Here is a 19,850-nt window from a genome sequence, read left to right as displayed (position 1 = left end):
GCATTTTCCTGTGGTAATTATAAATAATGATATTTGTTTGTAAGAGGGCCCAATGGGTCAGCTTATCAACACCATTTGGACACTTGCAGAAAAACAGGACTGGTCAGCCCAAGGGCATGGTTTGGTTTGACGTGGAGAGTCCGGTTCATCGGATTCTGGGCATAGGTATAGGATCTCACTCTGAAACAGATCTCTACTTAGCAATGTGATTTGGTAATAAATTCAGTTCAGGGTCAAACAAATTACCGGAAGAAATACATCTTACAATTTTCAAATTTTTATCTTTTCATATCCCCATGTATTTTTGAATTCACATTTTACCTTTTCATGGAATCTTCAAATTGATTCATTGCTACATCAGATTTCATCTGCAGCTCATTCCTCTCTACAGTTAATCTCTGCAGTTCACTTTTCAATCTGCCGTTTTCCTGTAAAACCTCTGACAGATGGGAACCTGTAAAAGCATCTGGTTGGTAAAGTCTGCCCCCCAGCGCTGCAGAGGAGGAGAGCGCGTCCCCTTTCCCTGCGGGCACGCCTTTCTTCACCCTGTTTGTAGTCGCTTCCTCTCTGCCCTGGGAACTCTGACTAGAGAGCATCGTCCTTCTCTCCTTCTGAAGCCTCTCCACGGTTTTTGAAAGGTCTTGTATTTCTCTCCCCTTTGCAGCCAGCTCCTCATTAAGCCTCATCAATTTAGCTTTGGCATGAGCCTGTTCCACCTGGAATTCTATAGACTGAAAATCATTGTCATCTTTATCTTTTTTTTTGAGTCCCAATTCAGCTTTCTGATGTTTAAGAATGCCTATCTCAGCTTCAAGCTTTCTTACTGTGACTTGATGGGCTTCCTTCATGTTGCTGAGTTCCTTCTCTAGTGCTTTAACTCTGGAGAGGTCCCCACGCTGTTTCTGAGGTGCTCCCCTCAATCTGGAGACAAGTAGCTGCTCTTGCTCCTCTAGTCTCTGTTCATACCGAATCTGAAAGGAAAGAATCCATGTAATGCCAAACCACTGCTACACATTTCACTAGCCAATGAAGGCCTGCGTTCTCCCATTCATTCACTCATTCAGGCAGTCATCACATTTCCTGACGCCTCCAGTTCCAAGTTCCTTGAGTCTGTCACGTATTGAAATCCCAGTCTTAGAAGGTCATACCATTATATATTCTCAAGGTATTTTATATAATTTCATAAGTAACTTGTTTCATAAACATTACATTAGATATTTTGCTTCATAAACACATTAGACATTCTGTATACCCCAGAACTTATTTTAAATCTCACAATCAAACTTATTATTGTGTATCCTTCTCTATGCAAACTATACCCTGATGATAAATAGCGAAAGCAACTGCTGGTATTGAAGTCTTTAAGAAATAGCACAGTTTCAACTTTCTAACATGAACTTAGAAATTACCTAAGTAGTAAGTCAGCTTGGAATTTATTTACTGGAGCTTTAGTATTGTAAAAGTAATAATCTAATACTTTACTCTGCATAGGGAGGTGCAGTAGTGTTTGTTCATTAACTTAATGAGTATTTATTGAGCTACTGCTGAATGCCAGGCACTGTGCCAGATTCTAGAGGGAAAGAAAGTCAGTTCTTGCCTTACGAGTTCCCAGCCTGATTAAGGAGAGTGACATGGCAGTAGCTGCACAGTCCTGTGACAGGGATGGTGGGCCTCCTGATGCAGGGGGGACAAGGCACCTGAGTTATCTGGATGCCCGAGCGAAGGTGGGCAGACTACACATTTAAGTTCAGCCGTGAGGGATGAGCATAAATTTGGGGATAAGTGGAGGCAGGGACATTTTGGAAGTAGGAAGAGCCGTATAAAGACAAGCAAGTGGTTGGTGTGTAATGGGAATCAGAAATGAAAGAGGAACGGGCAGGAAGTAACCAGGGCAGGAGTGAGATGTGGTCAGGGACTGCAAACAAGAAAAATGGATGGGTAGATTTAGATCTGTTAAAATGGGGTCATGGGTTGGAATTTATACCTCTGTTTGGTCAGTGGAATATTAACTGTAATTATTGCAATCATTTCTTGAGTGTCTGCTGTGCTCCAGGTATGACACAAGGGCTTTACATACACTCTGCCACTCAATCCTCCTGATACCCTACGAATTTTTGGATTGACTAGTTAAAGTGTTTGAGCATCTACTCTGTGTCAGGCACTTTGCTGAGTGGCAGAATACAACAGAGAGCAGAAGTGGGGTGGTCATGACTCCCAGAAGCTGGATGGGGAGAGATGTCACTCATGATCCTCCAGATGGGGTGGATGCAGTGGAGGAGAGGGGTGCGGGATGCAGTGCTTACAGAGGGAATCTGTCTGCCCGCAAGTCCAGGAAAGGCTTCACAGGGGAAGCAATGCTTGTTTTGAGAGCTGGACAGGATGCCCTAACTGTGAGAAGGCCAAGAGTACTGTCAGAGGGCAGAGTACACAAATTACTGTGGCTGAAAGACACGTGGCAAGGATAAATAGGTCAATGTGAGTGGCCGGCGGACGCATGGCGTGGGGAGGCACAAAGGGGCCTGCCCGTATGTGCCTTCACAGGCCATTTATTTATCTTAAAGGGAACAGGAAGTCATTGAGGGGTATAAACAAAGACAGGTGTGTGTGTGTGTGTGTGTGTGTGTGTGTTAAGAGATGACAATATGATTTTGCCTTTGGTGTCAAGAGCTGATTAGAGAATGGGGTGAATGAGTGGGTATGAGTAGACTAGTCGGGAGGTTCCAACAGTAATTGAGCCATCTTTAATTAATGACAGTAGGAGGGTGACACGGTGATGAAAAGGAATAGAGGAACTGAAAGAAACTTAGGAGTAAAAGTGGCATAATTAACAGTAAATCAGAGGCTAAGTTAGGGAAGCTGAAAACTGGGTGGTTAAAGGAGGAGAGCAACTCAGAATTTAGGGAAGTGAGAAAAGAAAACGAACCAGGTAAGCAGCAGAAAGATTTGAAGAGGGTGGGGTAAAGGAAACCTTGGTAAGACCTTAACTAGCAGGCCAAAGAACTTCCAGGTTTTCAACCTTTTCCTGTTTCTGAAACAGCATTCTACCATTGTTGTGTCTCTGAGGACAGAAACCCATGAGGAATGAGGTCTGTGTCCTAGAAGCAACGCAGCGCGAAGTTGGAGGCTTTGCTCTGCGTCTCGCCAGCGGCAGAACCTCGGGCGGGAGTTAAACTGCGAACATCTCAAGTCCCTGATCTGCAAGGTGAGTCAGCAGGATCTATTTCTCACAGGTGATCGGAAAGATTACACTGGATGGACCGAAACGCCTGTGAAAGCGTCCAGCATGACTTACTACAGAAACCATGCGCTCAACAAGCTCTTAGGAAGTAAATTAAGTATCACATCCTATTTCATATTTGGTCATTGCGGCACCTGTACTTTCTTATACATTCCTGATGAACGCTCAGAAAACTCAGTAAGACATTGCAGAAGACACTGCCCTGCCTCTTGTTGGATTCTAAAAATTTACTTTCTGTCTCATTCCCTCTCCCTTGTCCAGGTAAATTCAGAGAAATGTTTTCAACAACAGGAATTCAAAAAAATATTTATACTGAATATGTATGAGAGATGTTCTACTCTGCCTTTTCATGACTTAATTTCAAATAATTCTAATATCACTGAGAGGGGCTTATGTGAAGATTGTCCTGTGTTTGATTATTCCGTGTTGGTAATAAAAAGTTGCTGACGGAAAACAAAAAGGACGGACCTAGTTTTCCTTCGCATCTGTTAACACTCAAAGGTTTCGTGGGAAAGGACAATCGCAGCTATTTGTTACAATGCCGTCTAAGAAGCCTCCGGTCCTCTTGGTACCTCTGAGCCCGTCATCACCGCTACTTGGTGCTGACCTTCATTTTCTGAAACTGTTGTTCCATGGTACGAAGGCTTTTCTTTGCTTCTTCATCTTTGCCCTCCAGATCAGCTTCTAGTATTTTTATCCTTTTTTCCATAAATTCTACTGTATTTCTGTCCACTGTATCACCAGCTGCTGATGCAGCCAATATTAAAGCAGGTAAAGAATTGGGATATCTTCTCTTTAGAATTCCTTCCATTTCCTTCACCTATTAAAATATTTTTGTACATTTGTAAAGTTTGATGTATATTAAAATTAAGCAGTTTAATGTATAAAACTTACATTATACTATATCAATCGTGTTTAGATTTCAAAGAGATGTTTAATCTATTTTAAAATGATGTCTTTCAATTAGGAAGCAAGGAGGAATAGGTGATATTTAATGAAATCTTTACAACACTTCTCATTCAGTCTACCATGACACAGCACATGGTCTTTCTGTAAGCTAGAACTGTACCAGGGTCCACAGAAATTAGAGCTAGCTATTATATATGCATATGTGTGTATATCTGTTTTTGCTAAAGATATTATGATTTAAGATATCTTTGGAAAACATATGTGAGCATCAAATGACATTTCTCCTGGTAAAATGTGTAGGTAGCAGTGTGTCTAGCATATAGTAAGGGCTTGATAATGTTCACTTTTATTATAATCTGGTCTCAAAAATGACGTTTCCTAGGACAAGATGGGTTGCTGGTGCTGAAAATCCTATTTACAGACTGAACATTGTTCATGTTAGGTATTTAAGGGTCACATCATTTGCAAAACTAATAGCAAATATTTCCATTCATGAAGATTGCTTGCACATTCATACATGTAATGGAAATTGGGATATAAATACAAATATTTATACAGATACAAATATTGATAATTACATCTGCAAAATTTTCAAAGTTTTGCTTCCTCTGGTATTAAAAAACTAGTAATTAGATGTGAGCATGTAAAGGTATATACACGCATATACCATGTATATTGAAAAGAGACAGATTTTTTTTAAATCAATGTTTTAATATACTTATAATTAATGCATTCACTGAAAATTTTAAAATCTTAAAATTTTCAATCTAATTTTGATATCTTGAAATGTATATTACAGTTTTGGGGAAAATTAGATTTTATTTGTAGCTTCTTTGATTTGCTTTTTAATATTATTCTTTGGTTAGAGATATCAGTGTGGCTGTCATACAAAGTAAAAATTTTTTAAATTCTCACTGGAAATTAACCTGTGGAATATTATATTAAGTAAAAGCATGAATGAATGCATGTGATCTGAAATTTTCACTGTAACATGCAATTCTAATTAGCTTCATTTTTACTTATGTGCTATTTAGAAAAGAAGATATTTTACTCTATAATTATAATCTATTTTATATCTATAATTCATAAATATGTACCTATAATCTATTTATAGTATATATCTATAATCTATTTTAGAATATAGCTCCAAAATGATTCTAGATATTTTGTGATATACATTTATTATAAAATATATATTAAGATTTAAAATCATAAGGCTAGAAATGTTCATAGGCACTGAATAAGATCTGAAATGTATATGCAGCAAACTATATAGAATGGTATTAATGAATAATATTTTAGAAAGATATAATCTAAGATGATTAAGCAATATATTTTTAATGAAAGTGTTAATAAAGAGTATTTACTTTAATAAAGTATTATATTTCTCACCAATATGGATCACCACTTCAAGTCTTAACTTTGCTTTTGAAACACACTTTATTTTTTTATTCTAATACATTCAGCTCTACATTACTTCTCTTGAAGTTATCAGGAGGAGTGGTAGTTTCTTTGGTCTTCTCTCTCTCACAATTCTGTATGGTAAACACTGAAAATTCTTGTTTTTACTCATTTATTTTGACATAGAACTGCTCCCACTTTAAATAAACTGGCTACTCTAAATCTTACATTGAAAAAATGCCAAGCAATCCTGGACTATACTTACTTCAGAATATTTCTAGCTCTTCAAACTACCTTTGTCCTGTTTCTTTCCTGGCCACTGAGCCAAACTATCAAATTATACCTTTGATAAAAGAACAGGTCCTGTGAAAGTATCAAAGTTAATATTCTGCTTTTTTTTCTTTCTCATAAAACTGGCATAATATTCAGCCCAGTGATGACCTCATTTTTTGGGTTTGTGATGGAATAAAACCTGTATGTTTAAGTGTCATGACTTGACTACAGAATCTTGCTCTCTTATGAATGAGGCTGAACATCCTTATTTTGTTTAATATTTAGTTATGAATAAAAGTGTTACTTTATAGTTTTAAAAGTAGAATGAAAAAGTTAATATTTCACCCTAAAAAACTACATCAATGAAAAAAATCTTTACCCTAATTAGTGTACTATGATTTTTAAAGAAGGTCGTCCAGCCACACTGACCATGAAATATTTCTAAGCCTGTAAAGTGAATAAGAACTTAAAATTACGGCCAGCTCTTTGGGAGGCTGCCTACTGTTTCTAGGGTGTCTCACCATTCCCGAGCACTACTACCATGGTCCCCGCTTATGGGTCTCCCTTGCTGTACTCCTCTCTCACCTGTCTTCGACAGAAGGAATTCTAACTCCACACCCAGTGTTTCAGATTTCTACTTCCTTCTTCCCAGATGCCTAAAAAGAGCTGGGATGCAAAAATAACTTTCCATCAATAGTTCTACCAGGTAATGAGGCACTTTAGTCTAAAAACTCTTTATGTGTAAAGCCACAGATTATATAAAGTGATGCTGTTTACTACTTTTATTAGTTACTTTAAATATTACGTATCGTTTATTTGAAGTAGGAGCAGTTCTATATCACAATAAATGAATAAAAACAAGAATTTTCAGGTTAATATATTTTATAGGAACTCCTGGAGCAAAAGAGAACATAAAAATGCACTATATATAAAATGCCTTAATGAAAATTTACCCTGAATACATACTTGTCTCTCTAGATCCTGAATTTTTTTGGCATCAGCTGCTCTATCTTTCAAGCGTATCTTCTGCTGAAGAGATGGATTTCTGGATTCAGCTTTCAGTTTCTCAACCTGTCAGTAAGTAAAGAACCTATTAAGAAGCATATTTAAAACACGGAGAAACACAAGCAGGGCAGCATGATGGTGGTTCCTTCACTCATGCATGAATTCCCAGATGTGGCACTGCATGGAGACAAAGCAGGCAAACAAGCCAAGTCCCTGCTTTCAGGGCACTTACACTCCAGGGAAAGGAGACGGCTGATCAGCTAACAAAGTAAGTCACTCAGTGAATAAAATAACTTCAGAGAGCGACAAGTGCTATGAAGAAAATAAAACAGAGTGAAGGCATGAGAAGAGAGTCAGGGACGACACTGATGGCTGCATTAGATTAGAGAATGTCAGGAAAGGTCTCTCTGGGGAGAAGTTTGAGATGAGACTTGAACAAGGAGTGAGACAAGGGAAGAACCTAGGCCAGAAGCACCAAGTGGAACAGGCTCGGCATGTTCAGGAACCAGGGGGAGGTCTGGTGCGGCTGGGGGACAGTGACTCCTGGGGCTGAGGTATGATGACTCTGGGCAGGCAGGATCCAGACCACATGGGGCCTGACAGGGCATGGCGAGCAGCTTGGATTTACTCTCAGTCTTATCTAAAATAGGCTACACACCTAAAAGCAACCAAATGTCAAACCAGCAATTTGAGTGAACAGAGTTTAGATATTGATTCTAGAACACTTATAAGGCTAAGAACTAATTATTGAAGGTAACGGGTCACCTACAGAAATACATTCTGAAATGACTACCTCAAGTTTGAGCTTCTCAATTTCTTCATTTGCTTCTTTAAGCTGAACTGCATCTCTATCCAGTAGTTCCTGATTTTCAGCAAACCATTGTAATCTTTTTTGCAGAAGACTGATTTCCTCTTTATGTGTTTCTTCTAAAATTTTTATTTCATATAATTTTTCACCTATAAGATAAACTCAATAACTTGACTGCAATTTTTCAAAATATGGAAATAAACTATATTAAAATATTTTTTAAGTCAAACATACAGTTTAATAATGTGCAACTAATGAAGATGGTTTATAAATGAAATACCACCTAAACATTTAGTTCCCTAAATATATTATGCTATTAATCATTAAAGTTAGACCTATAAGTACAAGTTTTCCATATGTAGAAAAACATATCTGTTTTTTAAATTACTTTACAAAGAAATTACTCTAATTCTTAAAAATACAACTATCACGATATAATTCAAGTGTACCTGCTCATAGTCACTGAATAAATTTAAATTTGATAATAAAACATTTAAGTTTCAACCATTAGCTGAAATAACTTTGAGTCTGGTTTACTTCCATCACATATAGTACATTTTTCCAACAAGAGCATGTACATTCAATATAGAACATTTCCAGCAACAGTTACAGTCTTTCTAGTTTCCTTTCACAGTATATTTTAGTGCAAAGCACTGGGAGGGGTAAATGTTTTTCTAGCTATAGAGGCATTTATTATGACCTTGTAGAACTTAAATCATTTAAAAAATTTATACAAAAAGTATATAGATGGACAGGGTCCCTCTTAAGTACAGGTGTGGACCCATATAAAAGCATGGTATATTCTCTGCTGTACCTTTTAAAATTATAATTTGACAAAAATTACTAAAAAATAAAATATTCCCCAAAAAGTACAAAATATTGATACCCAAAAACCTGCCCAATATTTCATAAAGATAGGTGTACTTCTGTTTTTCCTAAGGTCTTGATTGCAAAAATGGACAGGAATTCATTATTTTCCAAATTTTACAGTAGAAATCAAATATCTAAAGTGGTCATTTAAGATTTTTACTTGGGAGAAAAAAAAGCAGGGTTTATACCCCCCATCTTCCTTTTTTAGCAGTATTTAAAGAAATAAACTAGTATCATAAGAAGTGGTTGTGCATGGATTATCTGCATCCATAAAATACCAGTAAGCTATTTACTACCTTCATATTAACATTAGTAAATGTGTGGTACTTAAAAAAAATAGAAACTGAAAAATTAAGTTGCATCTATCATTAAAGTGCTTTGTATAAAATTTAAGGAAAAATAAGGGAATGTTTAATATTCATAAAAATCTCAGATGTTTACAAATATATATTAAAATATTTTACATGAAAACCAATGCTAACCTAATAAAAGCATTATGAAAAAATATGAGGTAAAAAAACAACTGATGTGTGCAAGGTGGTGTCTAGTTTAATCTACTATTAGTAAAGAGAGTTGAAGATTATGTTCATAGTCCAAATCCTCAAACCTGCAGCAAAGTTGGCTATGTAGAAATTTTTGATAAATCAACTGTTTTCCCACTCACTTTCATTATAAAAGTAAAGTCATTTCCATTAAAAAATAAATGTTAGACTTGAGAGATAATAAGAATGAAGAATTCCTTTAATTATATTAAGAAGTAACAATTGCAAACATTAAAGAATGCCTGTTATGAATGATTTTTTCTAGCACAAAAACTTACATGATGGATACTATTATTATTATTATTCTGTTTTACTAGTGAGAAAAGTAAATGTGGTTTTCTTACAAACAGGTAAGTGGACTTTATTGTATGTACCTTACACTGAAGATTATACCATCACAGAGGAAAGATCCTTAATTTAGCAGATGAGGGCTCCTCCGATCCACCTTCCTAGTCCTGTGCTCTCCTGTCTGAAGCTCCAGTCCACAGGTACACTCAGTAATGTGCTCTTGAAACACCCTGGGCAGCCCCTCCCCACTCCACTTCTGAATTTTCCCATCTGTCAGGACCTGGCTCAAATGACAGCCTTCCCTTTCTGAAACTCTTACACAGCACCCCATCTCATTTGCAATTTTTAAAATATTAAACTTTTCTGCATTCTTATCTTTGATTTCCCTGGTGGGGAATACCATATTTATCCTTGTGTTTTCTACAAAATTTAGTGCTATTTGTTCATTTGGCAAATAGGTGGGAGCCTATGTTTCAGACCTAGGGATAAAAAGACAGACTATGCCCTCGTCTTTTTAGGTCTAGGTCACCATCTAGGTGGGATGACAGACATGTGAACAATGTCTGTCATCCCACATAAAATGCCATAAATTCAAAATAATCTTTGATTTTCTTTAATCCTGCAATTACTCCTGCTAAAACCTATTAAATGTACATACCTATTACAACCAATTTTTAAAAAATGTCTCTAAAATTAGAATATACTTCAAGGAACAGCATTTTGATTACACTATCCAATTGCTGTTACTTAAATTCAAGAATAAAGAACAGCCATGAATATGAAGGTAAACTGTTCCAGCCCAGGGTCTTACCTGTGGCATAAGCAATCTGATCCTTGGCCTGGTCTCTCTCTTTCTTCATTTTTTCCAAGTCTACTTCAAGAGCTTGTTTGTCCTGTTTCAGTCTTTTGATGTCTTCTAATAAACTTATTTTTTCTTTCTTGATATTCATAGAATTACAAAAGCAAATTATTTCCAACCATAAAAAACTGTGGTATAATCTCTCTTTCACCCAGTCTTTCATAAAAACTGGTGCTAATTATTTTTCCTAAATTTCAGTTCTGATTTTATCACTTCCCACAATTACCAGTAGCTCCCTAGAGCCTACGAGAAAGTTTTAATGATTTAACCCACCGCAGCCTGAAGACCTTCCGATCTGCTCCTCCACCTCCCCTGAATCACTGCGCTGACCTCCTAACCGGTCTGCCTCCTCCGCCTGCAGCAATACAGTCTGCTCTCCTCACAGCAGCCACAGGAATTGTGTTAAAGAATGAGTTAAGATCACTCCTCTGTCTGAGGCTCTCTGGCGGCTCCCATCCTCCCAGGGCAAATCCAGAATCCTCACCACGCCTTTCAGCGTCACGTAACCCAGCCTTGCCCACGCCTCTGACCTCAGCTACTACAGATCTTACCCTTCCACTCCATTTCAGCCAGAGACTGCTGAGCTCTTTGAGCGGACCCAGCACACTCCTGCCCCGAGATGTCTGCGCTGTGTCCTCTGCCCCCAGATATGTAGGCGGCTCACTTTCTATTCATCAGGATTTCTGCTCAAATGAAGCCCCAGGAAGTTCTAACACAGCAAACCCACTCCTGTTGCTTTATTTTCTTGTTGCAATGCTTATCACCACTTTATGTACTTACTTAAAATTTACTTGAAAAAAGACATCATGTATTTACTTGAAAGCCGTACTTTATTTTGGTAATCCCTTTATCATAAATGCATAAAAAATGCTTGGCATATCAAAACACTGTTGCATGAATTCTCGATATGCTGTATGTTCCATGCTACTCTTAGGCCCCCTTCCTCTACTTGATAAAAATCATACTTACCCTTCAAAGCTTAGTTCAAATGAGTCTATTCCTGCTATCCCCTCCACTGCATCATCATAAACTTTTCATTGTACTGCTAGTCTAGCATTTATCTCTTTCTGTCTCCTATGACATTGACTTGTGTACAAGCCTCTTCTCTTTATTAGGCAGAAAGCTCTACGGGGACCAAGACTGATTTGTTGCCAAATTAGTTCCCCCATCTGTGGTGTTGCCTTCCAAGGTTTCAATTATGCATGCTGGCTCATGATGGCTTGTTTCTCTGTATAATTTTTAACTGTAGGTAATTATCAGTGGGTTTTTTACCTGTAGGAATACTGTGTGAGCTGGGTTAAGGGTGTATATTCCAAGAGCTGTATATTCCAACAGCACACTTGTAAAAGGTCACTAAAAACAGCCTTTGAATAAAACTAATGCTATGGTTGGAACCTTATCATGTTTTTTTCAGCCTTCATAAAATATGGTACTCCTTTAACTTGTTAATTTTTTAGGCCTACTGATAAGGGGAGGACAGTGCAACCACTCACTCTTTAATCATTCTATACATGCATACATACATGCATCAAAAGAAAGTTCCCTAATGGATTCATATTTGAAGCTGTACTTTATATACTACAAAAACCTGTTAAACATCAGTTATCAAACTATGGTATGTTTAGATTTCTATGTAATCTAATTTTATATAATAAATTTCTTCTTAAAGGTGGCATGTAATTGGAATTTTTCTAATTTATACAATCATTCAAATAGACTGGAAGGGCCTTTTAGTTCAGTGGTATGGTTCTTAATGGGAAGGAGTGGGGAGAATTAACTGCCCTCCCACAGGGGATGTTTTGAAATGTGGCAGTAGTTTTGATGGTTAAAATGACTGGTGGGAGCTATAAGCACATAGTTCCTGGTGACAGGGGTGATAAAAGTTATGCAGTACATGGAATTGTTCTTCTTCAAATAGAATTAACCTGACCAAAATATCAGAACTTCTTCCATTGATAAATGTGCTCTTGAAAATTCTAGAACCGTATGTTTTATAACACAAATCAATAAAAATAGAGAAAAAAGTTATGCAGCAGCTATGGCATTTCACATATATGTTAGAAAAATGTGATATAAATAGTTGTAGATACACTCTCTGCTCTTTAGAAGTACACAGTACATTTAAGGAGACAGGTAAAAAGCTAATGAAACTTTCTATGGTGAATAACCATCTACAAATTATTTTCCTATTTTAGACATACATTTCCAATGAGGGATTTGTCTGAATAAGGTGTACATGCCCCAAGTGTGGTGATGCCTCCAGTATGACTCCACGTGGTAAGTGCCCGGCAAGAGGTCGGATTATAAAAAGATACCATCCAAAACCAGTGTGATGTTGTTTTCTCAATGGTGAGGTCACAAGCTAATCTTGATATTTCTTAGTTTTTTAATGGTATGAAATTTAAACATTTACTCATAAAGTAATAAAGTTTATTACACATACAGGAATTTTTATAATCTTTACTCTCATTGATATTTAAAATCCCTATGCAACTTACCTGTGCCACCCGTAGTTCTGTTAAAAGATCTGTAAAATTCCAGTTTCCAGAAGGCTCTGAAGTCTCAGCTCCTTGAGATAGGAAACGACTTTGGTGCATCTGCTCTCTGATTTATTTTGAAAAGAAAAAGATTTTAATTTTCTTTTTACAAGGTACTCCATTTGATGCAAAATATTCAATTCTTCAAGATTAAAACCTGCAGTGGATATTGAAACTATGTGAGACGCTAAGGAAAAAAGTTTATTTCATCTAAAGTTTAAAATACTAAAAGAAGTTATTTTAAGGGAAATTTTTAAGTTTAATATGAAAGAATAGAACCCTGAAGTTGTTTTTAAAAATATTTTCTCCCAATTCTTAGAGAAAAAAAAAATCAATGTCCTAGAAAAATGGGCCCCATTTTTCCTGTGGTAATGTGTGTTGGTTGTCACATCATCCTAGATTCCTTTCTGAGAAATTACACATGGAAACTGAGAAATAAAACCAAACACACTCTACTGTTTGGACATTAGAATTGTATTTGTTTTTCCAGAGATACTATAACAAGGAGTTTAGGACTCCATGTAAGAGCATCTAGCCCTAATGCACTAATGAAACATTTAATTGTGAAAGTTCCACTGAGAGCTTCAGTTTTGGATTTTGGAATAGATCTTTTTTAAAAGCTAGACGATATAAGATGACATTTAAAAATACTGAAGCATTGAAAAGAAAGCAGATGTAAATGCTTTCATGCACTGGAACTGGCAGATTATCACAATTGGCCTGGGGTTACGCTTACCAGGATTAAGAGGTATTTTTTCCCCTGATTTACACAGAAGTGCCCTTACTTGCCACCCTGTGTACTGTCTAGCTTTGTATATACAAGGTGTGCCTTTTGCTATTTTTGCATAAAGATCAGCTGGAGCTGGCAGCAATCCTGCCTCTTACTCCGTAGGTTATCTAACAAAAGAATGAAGGAAATATGTGCATAAAAAGAAAGTTCATGACATTCATCGCCAAAGAAGTTCCTTCCAATAGCAGTCCTATCTGAGTGATTAGATATTTATGAAAATGCAAATCGGCAGTCATTTTCTAGAAGAAGGTAGTGCCCTGACTTGCCCATGTTTGTGGGTCCAGCCTTTTACCTAACATGTTAAAGTCGGACGGAGTAACATCCAAAAGATCTTACAGTCCGAACTACGACGCCTAAGTAGGGCTGGTGCTCCACAGGCCTGCCACACTGAGCATTGGTCAACAACAAGTCAGAAGTTCTCTTCCTCTGGAGGAATGCCTTCAGCCCACTGAGAGCCCTGCCCCATGGCCTGGGGAATATCCCCCAACCCCTTCCTGGGGCATACCTCAGCTGGTGGTATAAAAGGCTAGGGGTATGAAAGGCTGCCCCCCTTGCCTCAAGCAGAGACCAACTCTGTCGGACAGTCTGTTCTCCCAAGCTTCCGGTGAGAGCAGAATGAAACCAGTCTCCAGCTGAGACCATATGCTTACTTGCCTTCCCCCCACCCCATCTTGCTTCTCTTACTCCCTTTCTCCTGAATGTTATCCTCTAGGAGATGACCTCCACAAGGATCCCCGCCTCAGGCTCTACTACTGTGGTATGGAACCTCTCCTAAGACGTTACGTGATATTGTATGACACATACTTTTTATTATTGTTAATCCCATGGTTCCTTAGGAAATGTTAAGCATCTCAGGCTTAATGACTGATCAAGAAGAATACTGTATATTCAATTTCCTAAAACTGATCATCAAACTCAAATATGAATAGGCTGAAAATACCAAGGTATCCACTAGTCATTTAACACTAAGACAAACCCACTGAATATTAAAATATAAAAGTTACAAAACTATAAATCTTCATTCTTAGTAAAAATAAATGTATTCTTAATATAACAATAAAACACTTAGAAATAGTCTGTTTGGTTCTAAGAATTTAAAAAGGACTTACTTTAAGGAAGCTAACTCGCTGAATAAACCCTGGTTTTCCTTGAACATTCGCTCCTCATTTTTCTTGTTTTCTTCTTGGAGATCTTTCACTTGATTATACAGTCTTTCATTTTCCTTCATAAATAGAAAATCACATATAGTTAAAAGTTGCTAGTACTTATAAAACATAAGTATATATGCTCACAACAGCTATATCCTTTAAACATTTTTGAAGTCTTTTAAATTTTTCAGTTTTTCAGTAAGCAAAATCTTTTTCAAACTACTTATATCATCTCAGAAAAAAAGTTTTATCTGAAAACAATTCTTTCCAAAATGTTTACTTGGAAAAAAAAGTTGCAAAAATGCCCAGAGTCAAAGGGCCTTATGTCAGTGTTTGCACATTTCACAGGAGTAAGTGGGTGAGTGGCTGTAGGAATAAGCACATTCTGACTGTGGGGACCAGGGGTGGAAAGGCCTGGGGGGACTATCTGCACCCTCTTTTTTCTGTTTCTGGCTTGGCTTCCCACAGTGAAGAAAATGAAGAAATTGGTTATAGTCACAGTGGGCGTTCATGTTTCTGGAATTTTCTGTGACCAGACTTAGAGACTGGATATTTCTGAAAATGTCAGGATGAGGGAGAGCAAGGACTAGACCCAGTTTACCTCCAGCCTTGAGTGACTCAAACTGAGATCAGAAAGCACCAATCTGTGCTAAGGTGCTCTGGGTTATTAACCTCTTTAAGAACCTGATGAAAATCAAGGACCTTTGAAGATCTAATGAAAACTATGCACTATCTCACTGTATCTGGCCTAATGCCTGGCAGATGATGTGTGCTTAATATTTGTAGAATTAGTGAAAACCAGAAAAAAATATAAATATATACACAGATACATAAATTTTGTGTTATCTTTGTGGGAGGGGGTAGCTAGCATGTTAATGGGTCTGTGAAATCCTTAAAAATGCATGTTCTAAAGGGCATGATTGGAATGGCAGGCAAAGGGTATGGAAGATTCTCACGAACTTCAGGGCAATGTGTCTTTTAAAATCAGTACTTCCACAGGTAGTAAATGTAATCACTGACACTGGAATGCTTTCTCTGGATGTTCTTGGAAGACAATGCTTGTTACTGATAGGCTTGATTCTTGGGCTATGCAGTCAAAGGAGAAAAAGATGAGAGAGAAAGGGAGGGATTAAAAAAAAAAGGGAGTGGTGGGGAAGAAACTGAGATGAAATTTCAGGCTAGAGATCACTAAATCTGTCCCGGCCGACTGTCAAGTCAACATCACCAAGGATCCATCACGGTTCGCAAATGTCTGCCTTCTGCAGGACACAAAGATTTTCTCTAATTCATTTTTCACTCATAGTGCAAATGCCAATTGATTTCAGATTTGTATTTCTGAATATATCAAAACCTTCCACTGAAAAGTGTTACAGAAAACTAAAGAAAATTGGGATAGTTTTAAGGAAATGGCTATTTAAAAAAACAGGCAACATTCATTAGCTAGTTACTGTGTGCCAGTCACTAAGAGGTTAGCTTACACTGTCTTATTTTCATTTCACAAACTCCTTATGAGGCAACTATTACTATCATCATACCCAATTTCACAAATGAGGAAACTGGGTTATATGAAGGTTAAAGTGATTTGCCCAAGGCTGCACAGCAGGTGGTGGAGCTAAGACCAAACGAGATTCTCTGAATGCAAACCCATGCTCTTAACCACTTGAATTATGTTCATGAAAAAGTTCAGACTAGTCAAATTATTGCTTTCTCATATTTGCCAGAATTGCCATTACCTGTTAAATGAGCACAGGAATACTTTAATATGCTTAGTTTTATAACTAAAGGATCTCAAGAACAAATTCTTTCGCGAAGAGTCACCTTACCTGTTGATATCCCTGAAGGAGTGTCTCCTGTTCTTGTATTTCTTTTTGGATTTGCTTCAGTTTTTCTTCAGTGACAGGATCAGTTGTTTCTTCAAAATGTAACCACCTCTGTTTTTTGTTTGTTTCTTCAAAGTGACTTAACTTTGAGAAAATGCGAAAATTGTTTTTTCATTTGGAAGGAAATGATTGAGAAGTGAGGAACAGTAAGAAAACTCAAAGTGCAAAGGCCTAATACTATCTTACAACCACTATGGAATTAACATAATCATAGTTAAATAATATGAAGAGAAACATCTGAAATGGAGTCAGGAATGTCAAAGGGCCCTAAAATAAGGCTGAGAGGCCTTGGGGAAGTTGGTCTATGCACATCCATAACTAGATGGAACATGAACTTCTGCACTGTGCTAACCACAAATGGCTACGTCCTGTTGCAGTCTCAGAATGAGGCTTATTTTGCTGAACTCCAATCTAGCAACTAACACAGTGATCTATCCTATATGGAGCAAAATTAGTTATTTTGCCTAGGCCATCATAATTCTTTCAATACAACTTACCTAAGACTGCTTTTCTTTTTTTGAATGAAACTGTCTTTCAACACCAAGACATATAATAATTAAAATGGTAAAGATCAAGGATAAGGAGAGAGTATTAAAAGTGGCCAGAGTGAGAAAAAAGATCAAGTAAAAAGGAAAGCACATCAGGCTATCTGCAGACTTCTCAGCAGAAACCTTATAGGCCAGAAGGGAGGGGCATGATATATTTAATGCAATGAAACAGAAGGGCCTCGAACAAAGAATAATGTATCCAGCAAGATTATCATTTAAATTTGAAACAGGGATTAAACACTTTCCAGATATGTAAAAGTTGAGGGAATTTACATCCCATAAACCATCTCTCCAGAGTGTATTTTAAAGGGACTGATATAGATGGAAGTGCTCCTAAGGCTAAATAGCTGTCATCAGAGAAAGTAAAATCACAGTAAAGGAAGTAGACCAGTTAATTACAAAGCAAATGCAAAATTAAATCAACCCCAAAAAGTTAGTCAAGGGAAACCCAAAGAGTACAGAATAGGATACCTAATATATAAAGACTGGAGGAGTAAAAAGAAGAAGGGGGTAAAAAAATGAACCTTTAGATTGTGTTTGTAATAGCGTAATAAAGCGAGTTAAGAAAGACCGTTAGATAGTAAGGAAACTGCCCTTGAACGATTGGTAACCACAAATCTGAAGCCTACAATGGCAATAAGTACATGTTTATTGATAATCACCCTAAATGTAAATGTACTGAATGCACCAATCAAAAGACACAGAGTTACAGATTTGATAAGAAAACCAGACCCATCTATATGCTGCCTACAAGACACTCACTTCAAACCCAAAGACATATACACAGACTGAAAGTAAAGGGATGGTTAAAAGATATTTCATGGAAAAAAATCAGGAGTAGCAGTACTTATATCAGACAAAATAGATTTCAAAACAAAGAAACCAGTAAGAGACAAAGAAGGACATCACACAATGATAAAGGCATCAGTCCAACAAGAGGATATAACCATTATAAATATCTATGCACCCAATATAGGAGTATAGGCACACCTAAATATGTGGAACAAATACTAACAGAATTAAAGGGGGAAACAGAATGCAATGCATTCATTTTAGGAGACTTTAATATACCACTCACTCCAAAAGACAGATTAATCAGACAGAAAAAAAGTAAGGAGACAGAGGCAATAAACAACGCATTAGAACAGATGGACCTAACAGACATCTACAGAACTCTACACCCAAAATAACAGGATACACATTCTTCTCAACTGTACATGGAATATTTTCAAGAATACATCATATAGTAGGCCACAAAAAGAGCCTCAGTAAATTCAGAATGATTGAAATTGGGCCAATCAGCTTCTCAGACCACAAGGGAATGAAACTAGAAATAAATTATGCAAAGAAAACAAAAAAGCCCACAAACACATGGAGGCTTAATCACGTGCTTCTAACTAATCAATGGATCAATGACCAAAAACAGAGATCAAGCAATATATGGAGACAAATAAAAACAAATCAACACCCCAAAACATATGGGACATACTGAAGGCAGTTCTAAGAGGAAATTATACTGCAATACAGGCCTACCTCAAGAAAAAGCAATCCCAAACAGTCTAACCTACAGTTAATGAAGCTAGAAAAAGAACAGATGAGGCCCAAAGTCAGTAGAAGGGACATAATAAAGATCAGAGCAGAAATAAATAAAATTGAGAAGAATAAAACCACACACACAAAAAAATCAATGAAAGCAGGAGCCAGTTCTTTGAGAAAATTAACAAAATAGTCTAGCCAGACTTATCAAGAAAAAAAGAGAGTGTATACACAAAAACAGAATCAGAAGAAAGGAAAAATCACTATGGACACCATGGAAATATAAAGATTTATTAGAAAATACTATGAAAAATTATATCATAACAAACTGGACAACCTAGAAAAAGTGGACAACTTTCTAGAAAAATACAACCTTCCAAGACTGACCCAGGAAGAAACAGAAAATCTGAACAGACCAATTACCAGTAATGGAATTGAACTGGCAATCAAAAAACCCCCAACAAAAATCCATCATCAGATGGCTTCACAGCTGGATTTTACCAAATATTTAAAGAGAAGCTAATAATCACCCTATTTAAAGTATTTCAATATGTAGAAGAGGAGGGAATACTTTCAAACTCATACTATGAAGCCATCATCACTCTAACACCAAAAAGAGAGAAAGGTACCACAAAAAAAGAAAATTACAGACCAATATCCCTGATGAAAACAGATGCAAAAATCCTCAACAAAATGTTAGCAGAATATTTTGAATTCAAAAATACATAAAAAAGATCACCCATCATAATCAAGTGGATTTATTCCAGGGATGAAAGGATGGTACAATATTTGAAAGTCAATCAACATCATCCACCACATCAAGAAAAAGAAGGACAAGAATCACATGATCATCTCAATAGACACTGAAAAAGCATTTGAGAAAATTCAACATCCATTCATAATAAAAACTCTCAACAAAATGGGTAGGGAGGGCAAGTATCTCAACATAATAAAGGCCATATATGATAAACCCACAGCCAACATCACACTTAACCACCAAAAGCTTAAAGCTTTTCCTCTAAGATAGGGAACAAGACAAGGATTCTCACTCTTACTACTTTTATTCAACATAGTACTGGAGGTCCTAGCCATGGCAGTCAGACAACAAAAAGAAATAAAAGGCATCCAGATTGGTAAGGAAGAAGTTAAACTGTCACTGTTTGCAAATGATATGATATTGTATATAAAAAACCCTAAAGAATCCACTCCAAAACTACT

The 19,850-nt window shown here is 36.9% G+C and overlaps 1 protein-coding gene across 10 annotated transcripts in view; it reads right to left on the bottom strand.

The window, feature by feature from the left end:
* Positions 1-19,850, bottom strand: part of CEP162 (centrosomal protein 162) — a 99,416-nt gene that overhangs the window by 21,365 nt on the left and 58,201 nt on the right. For 7 of the 10 annotated variants that reach the window (XM_073219376.1, XM_073219377.1, XM_073219373.1 and 4 more), the window contains 8 exons: positions 16,492-16,632; positions 14,630-14,742; positions 12,692-12,797; positions 10,146-10,272; positions 7,620-7,783; positions 6,788-6,892; positions 3,846-4,058; positions 322-971 (listed from right to left, as the gene is read on the bottom strand). In XM_073219376.1, coding sequence (XP_073075477.1) covers positions 322-971; positions 3,846-4,058; positions 6,788-6,892; positions 7,620-7,783; positions 10,146-10,272; positions 12,692-12,797; positions 14,630-14,742; positions 16,492-16,632 — 1,619 coding nt within the window. The remainder of the gene's footprint in view (positions 1-321; positions 972-3,845; positions 4,059-6,787; positions 6,893-7,619; positions 7,784-10,145; positions 10,273-12,691; positions 12,798-14,629; positions 14,743-16,491; positions 16,633-19,850) is intronic. The other 3 variants (XR_012124155.1, XR_012124156.1, XM_073219374.1) reach the window with 2 other exon arrangements.

The sequence above is a fragment of the Manis javanica genome, chromosome 13 (assembly GCF_040802235.1).
Source record: "Manis javanica isolate MJ-LG chromosome 13, MJ_LKY, whole genome shotgun sequence".
Taxonomy (NCBI): domain Eukaryota; kingdom Metazoa; phylum Chordata; class Mammalia; order Pholidota; family Manidae; genus Manis; species Manis javanica.
This window is presented reverse-complemented; position numbering and strand designations above follow the sequence as displayed.